General features: G+C 46.9%; 2 protein-coding genes across 2 annotated transcripts; one reads left to right on the plus strand and one right to left on the minus strand.

Annotated features, from left to right (window-relative positions):
- Positions 1–7,961: 7,961 nt before the first annotated feature.
- LTHEOB_2166 (uncharacterized protein) lies at positions 7,962–9,160 on the minus strand (the record flags this gene model as incomplete). Its single annotated transcript, XM_035510948.1, has 2 exons — positions 7,962–8,776; positions 8,860–9,160. 2 exons carry the CDS (start codon positions 9,158–9,160, stop codon positions 7,962–7,964), a joined length of 1,116 nt encoding a protein of 371 aa, XP_035365106.1.
- Positions 9,161–12,276: 3,116 nt separating this feature from the next.
- Positions 12,277–13,535, plus strand: LTHEOB_2167 (26S protease regulatory subunit; the record flags this gene model as incomplete). Its single annotated transcript, XM_035510949.1, has 5 exons — positions 12,277–12,613; positions 12,692–12,724; positions 12,835–12,928; positions 12,979–13,052; positions 13,108–13,535. The coding sequence occupies 5 exons, from the start codon at positions 12,277–12,279 to the stop codon at positions 13,533–13,535; spliced, it is 966 nt and encodes a 321-aa protein (XP_035365107.1).
- Between the last annotated feature and the right edge of the window lie 13 nt (positions 13,536–13,548).

Here is a 13,548-nt window from a genome sequence, read left to right on the forward strand (position 1 = left end):
CCGTTCATTGGCTACCCTTGATATGGTTAGTCCGCGCCTTCTCACGTCCGTGTTGCCGCAAGGGTCAGCCCCAATAATTGTAGCCCGGATTTCCGCAGAGCCAGGGTGTTGCTTTTTCTTGGCGCTGAATGATAGCTTCCGTACCCCGTAGAGCTTTGGAAATTGGAGGCACGACATTGACTGTGTGGAAAATTTCTCCCGAAGCTCTTCCGTATGTGACCGGCCACCGGAGCCATAAGTGTGATATCTATCGGAATTTTTTATTTGTATTTTTGCATTAGTCTCCTTTGCTTGATCTTATCATTGGGAGCTTCCAATCAGTATGGAAAGATATGAGATGACTAATACGAATTTGGTTGACCTTAATTGTAACAAGCGACCTTCGATCACGAGTCACACATGAACACCCGCAAATCAGCCTCATACGTGCGGGTCCCAGTCCGGTTAAGTACGTATTTATCCGATTCCACGTGCGGGGTATCTCGGTAGTTTACTAATCTTTCGCAGGCCCATTCGGTATTTAAAGCAAAAGATGGACGACGTTTGAATTCAAAAATATTGAACATCGCCGAAATGGCGGTTCCTCCAGAAATCCGCTGGGGAATCCTGGCCACAGGAAGTATCGCAAAGGTTTTTGCGCTGGAACTCCTTCTCGACCCAGCAACGCGCGGAGTCACCCATATCAAACATACAATTAGTGCGGTCGCTAGTTCCTCCGGTATCGCGCAAGCCGCTCGTTTCCTCAAAGAAATTAACGCACCCACGACAGCAAAGCCATACGGCAGTTATGAGGATCTTGTTTCTGACGCTAATGTTGATATCATATACGTGGCTTCGCCACACTCGCAACATTACCAGAACGCGAGGCTTTGCTTGGAGGCTGGAAAGAATGTATTATGTGAGAAACCTCTCACAGTCAATGCGGCACAGGCGGAGAGGCTTAGGGATTTGGCAAAGGAAAAGGTTAGCAAAATCAATTCATGAATACATTGTCACGGAGCTAATAACAATGCTCTGTAGCAAGTCTTCTTCATGGAAGGTGTCTGGACGCGATTCCTTCCTGTCTCAGAGTACGTTCGTAATGTAGTCGTGTCTGGCAGACTTGGGCAGCTACAGCGCGTCTACGCCGACTGTAGTCATGCACTGGATCCGGAAAAGTCTATGCACGACGGGAAACACCGGATGGTGAATCCTGATTTAGCCGGTGGCGCCCTACTTGGACTCGGTGTCTACGCGCTCACTTGGATATTTCAAGCACTCGTCACCACGGTACCTCAGAGCGAAAGAAAGATGCCATCCGTTCAATCATTCACAGAACAATACGGTTCGACTATGGGCGTTGACGAACTGACGACCATCCTACTCAGTTTTCCTCGCGGAGAAGGGAAGGTTCATGCAGTCGCGACGACAGGCATAAGGTACGCGACGGAACCTTTGAAAGGAGTGGAAACAGCACCAGCATGCCGGATCTACGGCGAATATGGAGAGTTACAGGTCTTCGCACCCTTATACCGTCCTACAAAGACAAGACTTGTTCTCCGAGACGGTACGTGTGAAGATCAAGAATGGATTTATCCAGGGCCAGGCAAGGGTTCTGGCTGGAGCAATGGCATACATAGTGAAGGCGAAGGTCAAGGTCTGTTCTGGGAAGCAGATGAAGCAGCCGCTGCCATCATTGAGGGGCGTAAAGAGGGTCGGTTCGGCTTGGATGAGAGTATTGCTGTCATGAAGGTTATGGATGAGGTGAGGAAACAAGGTGGTCTTCGGTACCCCGAAAACATTGAAAGCCTCGAATCTCCATTGTCACTTTGATAGACCCTCAGGATAGACTCTCCTGACCCCGGTAGTCAATTGAACAGTTGATCTATACATATGTTTTGCGTTACTTTTTCCATTTGTGTTAACGGCCGCTAATAAGCTAGATACTTAAAGATGGGCTGGAAAGGCCTAGAAAGAGTGCTTGACGTAATATTGGCTAAGTATTGGTTTTGTCGATGCCTTATAAAAACACTTTGCATATGTTAAATACCTATTAAAACTCTACGCAAACTAGTGATAATTACTTCAACTCCATTAAAAGCTTTTATGGCAATTGTCGTAGTACTATAAAAAAAAGGGTCGTTGTCGCTGGTGTTGGAGGCGGGTGTGAATAATACGATTTATGATGTCGTTGCTTCTCTATTTCTTACCTGCGTGCAATAAGCATGAAGGAAATTAACCTGGACGTGGTAGAAGTTGAAAAAGAAAAAGAAAAAGGGTAAACTTGGTAAAATTTGATGATAACGAATATTTGCGTTAATTTACACAATTTCAAGAGGAACCGTCATGCCGCACCCACATATCCATCATATTGCTCCAATTGATGCTGCAGTTTTCCCTGAGTATAATGTCTGCACCTGGATCGCCTGCTAATATTTCAGGTGTAGAGAGGCTTCAGAGTTCATCTTCTCTCGACCCTTGGGAAACGACCGTATGAGCGAGCTGTTGGGATGGAAGCTTGGATTTAATGGTAATAAGATCGTATCGTGAGAGTGCCGGAATCACATAGTTGTTGGCTTCATCTGCTGTGTCCACCAAGCCTGCGTTGATAATGCAAGAAGAAATTGCGTTGATGGCCATGGTGTTGTAGGACAGTTTGCCAGGGTACCCATGCTCTTGTGGCTTTGCTTCTAGAGACTTGAATATCGTGCCTATCTTCGATATTGATTGAGTATTGTTGTTTTCTGAAACTCCGGAGAAGATTGCTGAAAGAAATAGACGTAGAAGCTCCAGTGCCAGTATCTTGCGCAGTGGATAATACCTACTAGAGACCAGGAAATTCGTAGAAGTTTCACTGGCATCAATAGCTGCAAGTTCCAATGGTGAATTCTTCAGCAAACCGGTCAATTGCCTGCGGGTCATCCTCTCCTTCCTTCCCTTATTAAAAGCGAAAGAAGATATTTCCCAGTTCGGAAAAGAGTTCCCTTCGCTGTCGTCTCCAGTGAGACAACCCAAGATATGACAATACCATAAACAGTCCTTACCCACGTCACGTCCGAGGACGCCCCCGGGAATTGGACAAAGGAGCTTAGGACCAATTATCTGCGTTACAGAGAGTACCCAAAGCTCCATGATGCTGCAAATTTCATCAGCGTCAACCATCCAGGCCTTGGAGCTTCCTTTGTGTCCGTTCATGTTGTCAGTACGTCTGATCTCTACCTCTGCTGTCAGACGACCAACCCTCTTAGGGTCAGTATCTGCACCGTTTGGCCAGTTGTGCTTAGTCCCGATGGCCCATGATAGAGTCTCCTCTTTCGCAATTTTACCTTCGGGCTGGATCGAAACGTCTCTAGTAGACGTAATGTACTTCATTATGCTTTCAACCGCTACGCAAAGTCGATTTGACCATACGCAGTCCGCTTGCGGCTGTTTCAAGAGCTGGCGATGTTGTTTGTGGAGTTTAACGGCATCGTTGGCGTTGTAGTGGTTGGTGCTGTTTACGGGACTGTAACCTGGATGCCACTCGAAACAAGACGTGAGACCGCGCAACTCCCAACCGCGAACTTGACGAAGGTTTTGCTTGGAGGACAGCTGTTCGGGTCTTTTCCCATAGTCGTCCGTCAGAAGAAACAACGTGAGCCACGCAGCCTCACTCTTTTCGTCCAAAGGTATGCAGGTAGGTTGAGTAGCCAGTCCTCGACGTACCCATGCTCTGCAACCGGTCATTGCGAGTGTAACACCAAGTTGAATTATCGTGACTGACCAATGTAAGGCCCTCAGTCCGACAAACTGAATAATATATCCGGAAACGGCAATGAATGTTGAAGCAGCGGAGAGAAAACTGAGATCCAAAGTTAGCAAGTGCGAACAAGAATATGAGTGCCTGTAAGCAATCAGGATCTTCTATAACTTACCTCCAAATACCTCCATGATTAGGCTTCAAGCGAGACGTTCGTGACGTGCAATCAGAGGGTTCATTGAAAATCGCGTATGATTGGAAGTGCTGATCGCCAACAGTGCAAGCTTTCTGTACTCGCAAGATACTTCTTATACCAACTGCCAAGTTAGGATGAGGACGGAAAGAAAGCTCTTCTGTCCGCTTCTCGATGACGTAAGAGCAGCCCAAAGCCCCGAGGATTATAGCAAGGCTTCCTGCGAGGAAGCAAGGGTAACCATATTGAATGCTGTCCCCTTCTCTTTTCTGCCACTTCCACGGGTATACCGCTAGGCCTGGTACAGTCAGAGCTGCTATTTGAACTGCAAGTCCAATAGCTGCCCAGACCCAGAGTTCGAATTTAGACAGTGTAGCACCTGTAACATTGAGGGTAATGTTCGGTGCCTGCTCGATGAGCTTCCGCACAAGTGCCTCTTCATCTGACATGGGCATGAACCGGTCCACTTTGAGAACCTGATTGTTTACCGCCTCTAAAAAGTTGAGGCCACGTAGTACAACTGCTTGTTCGTCTTCTCCATGGATACTTTCGAGAATTATAACCTCTCTCATATCTGTTGGTTGGCCTATTGCTCGAACAATCTGGTTGCCATCCCACATTTCGCAGACGTCATGTGAGGTCGAGGACAAGAGTTCTAATTCCGCTGTTGCGAGGCTTTCACGAGCTCTAAACGATGAATTAGCCCTCTATTCTTCAAAATCCAATTGAAAGTTATCAGAAAATGCGAAATTGTATCCGACCTTCCAATGATAGCCTTGAGCTTCTTGGGACCGCTCACGCGAATAGCTCTGACAACTATCGTAATGATTCCAAGCGGCCCCACGGCAAGAAGAATGTGATCGGCCCAACCCAAAGACAGGCTCAGAAATTGCTTGGTAACTTGTTCGCCGAAGAGGGTGAGGAGAGGTGCCAAATCGCTAAAGAGATTGTTTGAGAAGTCGTCGCCGTCAAAATCAGTACTGGTAGGTGCTCCGGCTAGAGCAGTCGAGGTGGGCGCCATGTTGCTGGATTGAGGAAAGAGCCAAGCAGGGCGAGATTTGCATGCAGGATGACTTGTGAAGCCTTGCGAAGATGATGCCAAGGGAGGAAGCAGTGGATGTTGAGATAGATTTATCTGGAAGTTTTATTAAGATCACAAGCGCAGCGAGCTGGACAGCTGCGGGTTGGTCACTGTAAGAAGCGCAGCCACAAGTTCCAGGATGAAGCGTTTGACTGTCCGAGCGTTCACACACCTTGCCTGGATTGGGCTCCCATTCCAGTACAGAGATATCATGAATGCATTGATTATGCAAAACAAATTATTTGAGATGATTTCGGGGTTTCACGACCTTTGCGTGGCTGTGATATTTTCTGTTTAAATTTTTATGACGACCCACAAAGCCCATTCAACCCAGGCAAAAAACATGTCCAAAGATGCCTGGAGAGATGTCACCTACTTCAAAACTCCACAGAGTGTCGCACTATTGATTTGACTAGTTGTGCAAAGTTGGAAATGTTTTCAAGGCATAACTTTCCTTCTTTTGTAATTATGGTGCAAGATTCCGATCTGCTCTCATTATGTGACACAAGAAGAAAGCCACTGATTATATTTCGAATATTACGAGCTTCAGCTACCGCCACAGACGAAAATGAAATGCATGAATCTATTTGTTTCGTTTCGTGGCTTAATACTTATTTCTTTTTCGAAAAAGCAAGTTCCGCCATTGTCGAATACGAATTGAAGCTGGCCAAATCTCCGATCGGGGTGGACCATTCTGCAACAGCGCCTCAAAATCCGCATCTACCGCACACTAGATTCCACCCGAACTGTGTGTCTCGTTTCTCCTATCTTTATCCTCTTCTGCGGATGCTCCCATAAACTTCCCAGTTTGTCAATTGCGCGATAGTGGCAAACACTCCTTTTACTTGTGATCATATGCACAATTCCTGACAGACACCAGCCATTGAGCCTGCGCATTTCTTGTGCCACGTGTCAACGGTACCATCACCCATCGCGCCGGACGTGTCAAGTTCTTTAAAGATGTGATGACTAGAAAGAAATCATACAATTGAATCCTGTCTCCAGCTTTATGCATGTAAATATAAGAGACTTGAGAGCTTCATAGTTGCTCATGTTGTATTGATCAGAGAATATTATCGGCACTTATCAAATGCTCTGCGGTTAGTAGAATAACTACTTTGGCTGAATATCTATTCACCTTCTCCCTCGCATGACTTACGGACGACCGGTTGCCGCCATCCTCTTCTTACGACATCAGGGAATGTACATTATGAGTAATAGTATGCTAGGAAATAAAACTATAGCCATAGGTGCCTCTGGCGCAAAATGATAAATCAAGCACGCGCGGATTATGGCTGGCTTCCGAGTTCGGAAGGATTGTAGGCCAGTGCAGTAACACTGGGCTACGGTGAAACATGTCCAGTGACAAGGGTATGGCGTCGTCAGCGGCAGCCGTTGGTTGAGCAAGATGCGCTCATTCTGCGGGTGGCAGCAACAGATTCCCTCGTATGCACACCCCGCAGCTTCAAGGCATCCATGTGTAATGACTAAGCGACATCAATGACGAATTCAGAGGAGATGCGGGGCAGAATGCTAGCGTGACGAATGAGGCTCCGTTAACAAGGGGGTTTGATCGTGGCCATATGATAGGTCAGAATTGCATCCATTCAGAGAAAGGAAAGTACATGCACCCTGAAATTCAGCTGCGGAGCTCGCCTATACAGTATGCACGGCTTTCAGCTCTTACTGCCGCATTATGGCTGCATTATATCCCAGCATTAGGAGAACTCCGCTGACCCATCAGCTTGCATGCCCGCGCTTTGGATCTTACCATTAACCAACGGCTTGGGTGCCCAGAACAGCCCATGAACATATTTGCATTTTTCCCCTCACGGATAATATCTAGCCTTGCATGTCAGCTGCGGACATGAGTAGGTGAATATGTATGACGAACCTCCGTATCGGACAGCGTGCAGATCGAATGAGAGCGGCTGCAAGCCTATTGTCTCCGTGGCCTGCTTTCGTGACCCAAATTATGATGAACTTTGAATTCATCATATATCTTTTGGATATCAAGATCGGCTAGGACATTGACATCCAATAGGTTTTTCATATGTCCCAGCTTGAAAAGGTTGAAAGTCAAAGTCTATGAAAGTCCGTGTTGCGGATAAAGTGTTTGTTGTTTTCCTCCTCGGTTATGTTCCCATCCTGGCGTATTCTGTACCGGCTTTAATATCACATGTAGGATAAGCAACAACCGGTACAGGGTGGCATACTTCAGTGCCCTCTGCCAGACCCCAAGAAAAGCCTCAGCTGGTCGAATCCTGGCATGGCCAAGAACAGCAACTATACAGCTGGGTTCTGCGGCCGATAGTGTGGAGGGGTTCTGCCTATCGACACGTTCTGACCTATCATACTATCAAAGGATCACTAGAACTACAACTTTGAAAGATTCGTAATCGTCGCGCTGGCCTTCAGCCGCATGATAGTGCTGTGAGTTGTGTGATCCAGACCCTAATAGCCGAACAGTATATGCGATCCAAACTCAAAGATCCCCACTGCGGCTTACTTTGGTACTCTTCTTTGGTGCTTTAAGTAGCTTACGTATAGTGAGGGTGAGTCAACTGAGCATAACGCTAGCCTGGCTCGGCCCGGTGGCAGGAATTAGAAAATGCCAGCCCTGAAAAACATCTGCAATTACCCCGCTTTTCCTCTGGTCATTAGCCGAACAAGATGAGTTATGAATGGGTACAGCATGACCGTCCGGGCCACTGTCGTACTTACCACGTTTATAATCAGTCAGTGGAAGGACTACTGCAAGATTACCAGCAGATAGAGCATCAAACGCATTGCCTTGGTCTATAGCAGAATGAGCAAGTATTGATAAATGAGTCAGCTTACACTACTCATTTGTGCTGAAAAATGCAATGTCACTATGTTTAAGTCTCACGGAATACTTGGATTGGGGCTTAATGAGAGCTAATTTGCAAATCTAAGTCAAATTAGCTTACAGGAAACGTAAAGTTCATTCAAGAGTCTTGATCGAACACCAGCTCAAGAAAAGCCCGCTTCTCACGACTGTCATCTAGAAACTCAGGGCTGATTTTCGGACCGACGACGAGGATCTTCAGCCCTCTCGGAAATGTTTCCATTAGCTTCAGCAACAGGCCCAAAGCTGTATCATGACCTCGCATGCAGTCTGGTCGATCCAGGACCAAGTATACTTTGTTGAATGACAACTTGCCCAACAATGTATGGAAAATGTCGTGTAGTTGAAAAAGCCGAGATCGGTGGTCATCGTTGTTTGCTTTGCTTCCAGACTTTTGGATGTCGAACTTCAACTGGCGGAACTGATTGGAATCGTTGAGAATTGCCTTAGCCTTTGTGGTTCTGAGAAGTTGATATATGAGACTAGAGACGACGGTTGATGGGAGGAGAGGCATGGCTGGATCTTGGAGATCCGCCCTAGCATCTTGACAGCAATAGAAGAGGAGGCACTCATCCCTCTGGTTTCCTGAGCTCGGGGTGTGCGAAGTTGCGCATGGTGAAAGACCCTCGTGTTGACGAATGAAACCAGTCGCTGCTGGTGAAACCCAACTCAGCGAGGTATTGTATGGTGCAACTGTTTTTCCCCTGATGACCAGAAAACTGGAATTGGTCTCAGCCTTCCAACGACCAAAGGCTTCGTTACTGAGCAGCTTGTTGCTGAAGTCGAAAGGTTCCAGCCTTTTTATCCTTTCGAATGTTTCCAGTGCGTTCTCATAGTCCCGGAGACGGGCAAAGAGATCTTCGTCTACTGTTTCAAGTAGTTGACTCAATTCTAGAAGTTGGCCCTCGACAAGTACTAGAAATTGTAACTGGTCAGTTATATTGCAAGCGGCTTGCGCTTTATTTTGTTGAGTTTTAAGGGTAGAAGGATTTACTCACCGTTGACTTTCATGTCTATTGCGCCTAACCTGATGCTGTCCTGAATTCCTCGCTGATTCTGAAGGTCAGAAATTGCATTCTTGATGGAAAGCACTCTGTCTTGAAGGTCAACATTTGGAGGTTTAGCCAGGATGTGCCAGAACCTTCTGTAGGACTTGAAGCCGTAATATCGGGCCGCATCCTGTAGGAACTGTATTCCAAGAGTGTAAACGCGAGTTACACAAGGATCCAAACTTTCCTTGTCATATACGGGCTCCAGCAGCTGAATTTGAGCATATTGGGTACTGAGTGTTTGCAACATAGTTTCAATTTCGCGTTCAGTCTCGTTCTTGTTGATTGCAACCTAAAGCAACATTAGGGCTATCATATTAATCAACAGAGGATAAGCATACCACAAAGAAGACTGAGAGTGCTGAATAAGCAGCTCTCCCATATCCTGGGTCAACGGTCTCCACTGCCTGCACGACTCCCGCATACGCTTTCAGGTAGCTTTGGCAGCCTACGAGGAATTCAGTCGCTCCCCTACCCACACGCTTTGAGAAGTCTTTCTTCGAATGGTGTGATTGTTGTCCCTCCTTAGCCCTTTCCAGACACTCCTTCATCAATTGATCGAGCTCTGGAAATGTGTGTTTTACCGTTATCCTGTCGTGTTTTCGAAGTTTCCTCTCGATATTCTCTTGCGTTTGCGATATCGTCTCCGGGTCATCAGACTCGGAGATCAAACTCAAACGTGAAAGTCAATACAGTGCGATCTGGCGCCTCCGGGGAATGATTGCGTACCCTTTAGCCCGTCGGTCAAACACATTCCAAAAAAGAGCCATCTGATCTTTCAATAAGAGTCTCCCGTTTGCTTCACTAAGCGAACACTGACGTTGGTGGCCCTATCGCCTTGGCCAATGAAAGTTTCGTACGTTCCGGCAGCCGTGAACTCCACCTTAGTGCTTCCACCGTCTGATTTTGTTCGAGAATGACGCTATTCTTCTAAAGATATCGTGAATGAAATACCGTACGTTGATATTGTGAAATGGCTGAGCGATGGTTGCGTCTGAACGTGTCAATATTTATTTGTTGCTTCAGAAGATGAAGACTCCAGAGTCTAGGCCACTTCAGAGCTCGGCTCCGCAGTCTGACTCAGTATCTCGTAATACACCTGCAGTCTTGGCTTCCACTCAAACCCCGCAAAAGAAATATTGAGCATGGGATGGGTGTAACCTGCATGATTGAAAAACTCCACCAATACGATGGTGGGACGACAAAGCCCATGCTTAGTGATTGCTTACGTGCATTTTTCCCTGCACCTTGGAGGGCATGGTAATTCGTAAATCACGCTCACTTGGCATGAAGTAGGCAACAAACACAAAATTATAATGCCAGTCTGTGCGGGGATTGATTGAGATTCATAGTCTGGTTCTTTATCCTTGTTGCAGTGTGCTGGCTGAATTTGAATTTTGCTGACGATGCGCGGGCGAATGGAAATGCCGTCAGATTACAAATCTCGAAGGCGAGCTCGGAATGCCGGACCCGGAGCTCGGGAATGTATATATAAAGTGTGCGATTCTTGCTTTGAACAGCTTCTCGCCATATCCTCACTGCCCTCCGTCCGTCCCTACCCTACAACGAAAGCCTTTTTGTCCTGCCAATCTCAAACTCGGTATTGAACACGCCTTTGACTACCCGTCAATATGGCGGACAGTGGGCCTATCGTGGAAGATATCGGCCGCGTCAAACAGCTTGAGTTTAGGTATATCGAGCTGCTCGAGAAGAGAATTGCCACTTTGGAGCGACTCACCAGTGGTTTTGAAAGCGTTAGCAATCACTCATAAATTTTAGTTAGGTATAATAGCCTAACGCTGACCGTTCAATAGGAAAAATTGGAACATGTAAAGGCTGTGGAATCCTCCGAACCTGGGAAGGTTGCTTGTGCGCGTTCCTATAACGAAGTTGACTTCAGCTTATGGTTATATTGCAGGCAGCATCAACTGGCGAGAATCACCAGGAAGACCATGACGATCGGATCGAACTCGGTGATGAAGTATCATCGATGACGCGACTGCGACAAAGGGTTTTGATACCAGATAGTGTTCCTGAGGAGAAAGACATCAGCATTTCGGAGTTTGACGCTTTGGTTCAGCAACCAGCCTCGGGAAAAGATGCTACTTCACCAAAGCCATCACACAAACTGATCTGGTATCGGGTACTCTCGGAACAAAAGAAGTACAAGCACTCTGAATTCAGTGTCGAAAGCCCGGAGCTCCGAGCACTTCTTAGAATCGTCTTGGCTCACTATCCACAGTTGCATTTCCCGTCGGAAGGCGTGAATGATAGCATGACTTTTCCGAGTCCCTTTGAGGAGCTGATTCACACCTGGGACAGACTCGAGGCTCTTACCAATGACGGTTCGACCGAATACAACCACCTCCGTGAATCCGTGGAAACGTTTGGCCCTCGGACGGATGATCAAGTCAATTACTTGGCATCAGCCATGGTTCGTCTTGCACAAGGCGGAAGCCTGGATCAAGCAAGAAACGAACTTTTCGAGATGTTGTCACGAATAAGATCCACTCCTGAGTTGAGGTCCTTTTTCTCTGGGGTCGATGGGCAGGAGAAAAGAAGGTCGGTCCAATTCGACTACTTGTGGACCATTTTCCCACCAGGGGAAATTGTCTACTCCTCAGTATTCATGAGAGAACCTCAGCTATTCATAGCAAAGGAGGGTTATGAAAGCCATCAATCAAGTGAGTCAGGAAGGGAGAAGAAACGAGTTTGGAAGCTCATCTGTTGGGCCTACGATTGGAACGGCAAGACCTTCAATCGCGTCCCAGTCAAATTCATATTCGAGGAATTCCAGGGCTCTCGAGGGATTGAGACCTTAGACGCCTACCCACTGAAATTTCGCACTGACACACCGACGTGTTCTACTGAGCAGCTTCGAAAACAACTGCGTCGTAGGGGAGAACGTTTCCGGAAGCTCTGCATAAGACAAAAGGGAAGGCAATTGTTTCAGTACGAAGGAGATGCTATTACTCATGGTGCAGGCTTCCAAAAACTGGGAAACAGAGTATGTACGTCCTGTAAAATGGCCGGCTCAGACTGATCAACGCTTCTATGTAGGATGATCGAGACCGGTCGATCATTTACTACCGTGGGCTTCATCGGAAAGAACGCACTCCACAACCTCCTGGAAGAAGCCAAAGGGTTTGTCCGGCCTCTCACCCAAGGCACTGTATTGAAATCATACGGAGATAGATATCGCTAATTAATTCGTAACAGATTGATGGAAGAGTCATGGTCGACTTTTTGGCATACCTGCAGCATGCTCCCCAATCTTCAATTCGTAGCCCAATGGGAGACGCAGTCTTTAGCGGCAAAGACGATGAATGCCGATGTTCTATTTGTTCCACCAACGAGGCCCTCAAAATGAACCAGAAAACACACTGGGACGATGTAACCCCAGAGCACGAGTTTGAGGAGTTACAGCTCGAGATTTGCCCTCCGAGGGTCCTAGGGTATCACCTTGAGAACAAGACCTGGATAGAGATGAACGTTGCTTTGGACGAGCCCGAGGTCAAAGACGTGGAAAAGCCAGAAGGCAGATTTCTGAGGGACATAAAGCAACTAATTAGCGATCAAGCATTCAAGGCGTTGCAGCTTGTCAAGTCGCAGAAAGACCTCATTCAAGATCTTGTGAGAAGCCATGCCAGCGGAACTATGGCTAAACCACTATTGGAAGATATCATAAAGGGGAAAGGGAAGGGTCTGGTAATACTTCTTCATGGCATGTCGTTCCTCATCATACAATACCGCTGCACCCAAAACTAACATTACACAACAGGGCCCCCGGGCGTTGGCAAGACTTTGACCGCAGGTACGAATTATCCCCAGTATCCTCACGTATACGCTTAAGAATATTGCTAAAACCTGGGTTTAAAATAGAAAGCGTGGCGCAATTGACAGGAAAACCACTCTTTTCTGTAGGGGTCGGCGATGTTGGATTGGATGCTCAAGTGGTGGAGAGGAACCTCCAAGCTCTATTTGAGCTTGCTGCAAACTGGCGGGCCGTCCTACTGTTGTAAGTGTTCATTGGACAGGTGTTGAATACTCAGCTAATAATTACTGAAGCGATGAAGCCGATGTATTCTTGGAGTCCCGTAGCTCCCACACATCCGATTTGAATCGGAATACACTTGTTTCAGGTGTGTAAAGTACTACCTTTCATCCCTTTGTCATGTATTCTAATATGAGTCACAGTTCTCCTTCGTGTCCTGGAATATTATGACGGAATTCTCATTCTTACGACTAACAGAATCCGCGAATTTGATGTTGCCGTCCAGTCCAGAGTCAATCTTGGCATCAAGTACGATGACCTCGACAGGGAACAGAAGATCAGGATCATTGACAACTTCCTCAAACAACTGCAAGACGAAAATGTTGAACGAAGGGATGAAATCCGCGAGTGGTTCAACGACAATGAAGATGGCAGAGAACAGATCAAGTTCTTGAACGGTCGGCAGGTCAGGAACATCTTGTTCTCTGCGGCGTCACTAGCGACGCAAGACGGAATGAGGTTGAGCTTGAAACATATTCAGAAGATGACAAAGGCTACGTTTCTGTTTCATGATAGTATCAAAACTATTGTTGATGATGCGCGCCGCAGAGCAGAAGCGAGAAGGGACTGAGTACTCGCAGCAT

Source organism: Lasiodiplodia theobromae, assembly GCF_012971845.1.
Source record: "Lasiodiplodia theobromae strain AM2As chromosome Unknown scaffold_5, whole genome shotgun sequence".
In the NCBI taxonomy this organism is placed as follows: Eukaryota; Fungi; Ascomycota; class Dothideomycetes; order Botryosphaeriales; family Botryosphaeriaceae; genus Lasiodiplodia; species Lasiodiplodia theobromae.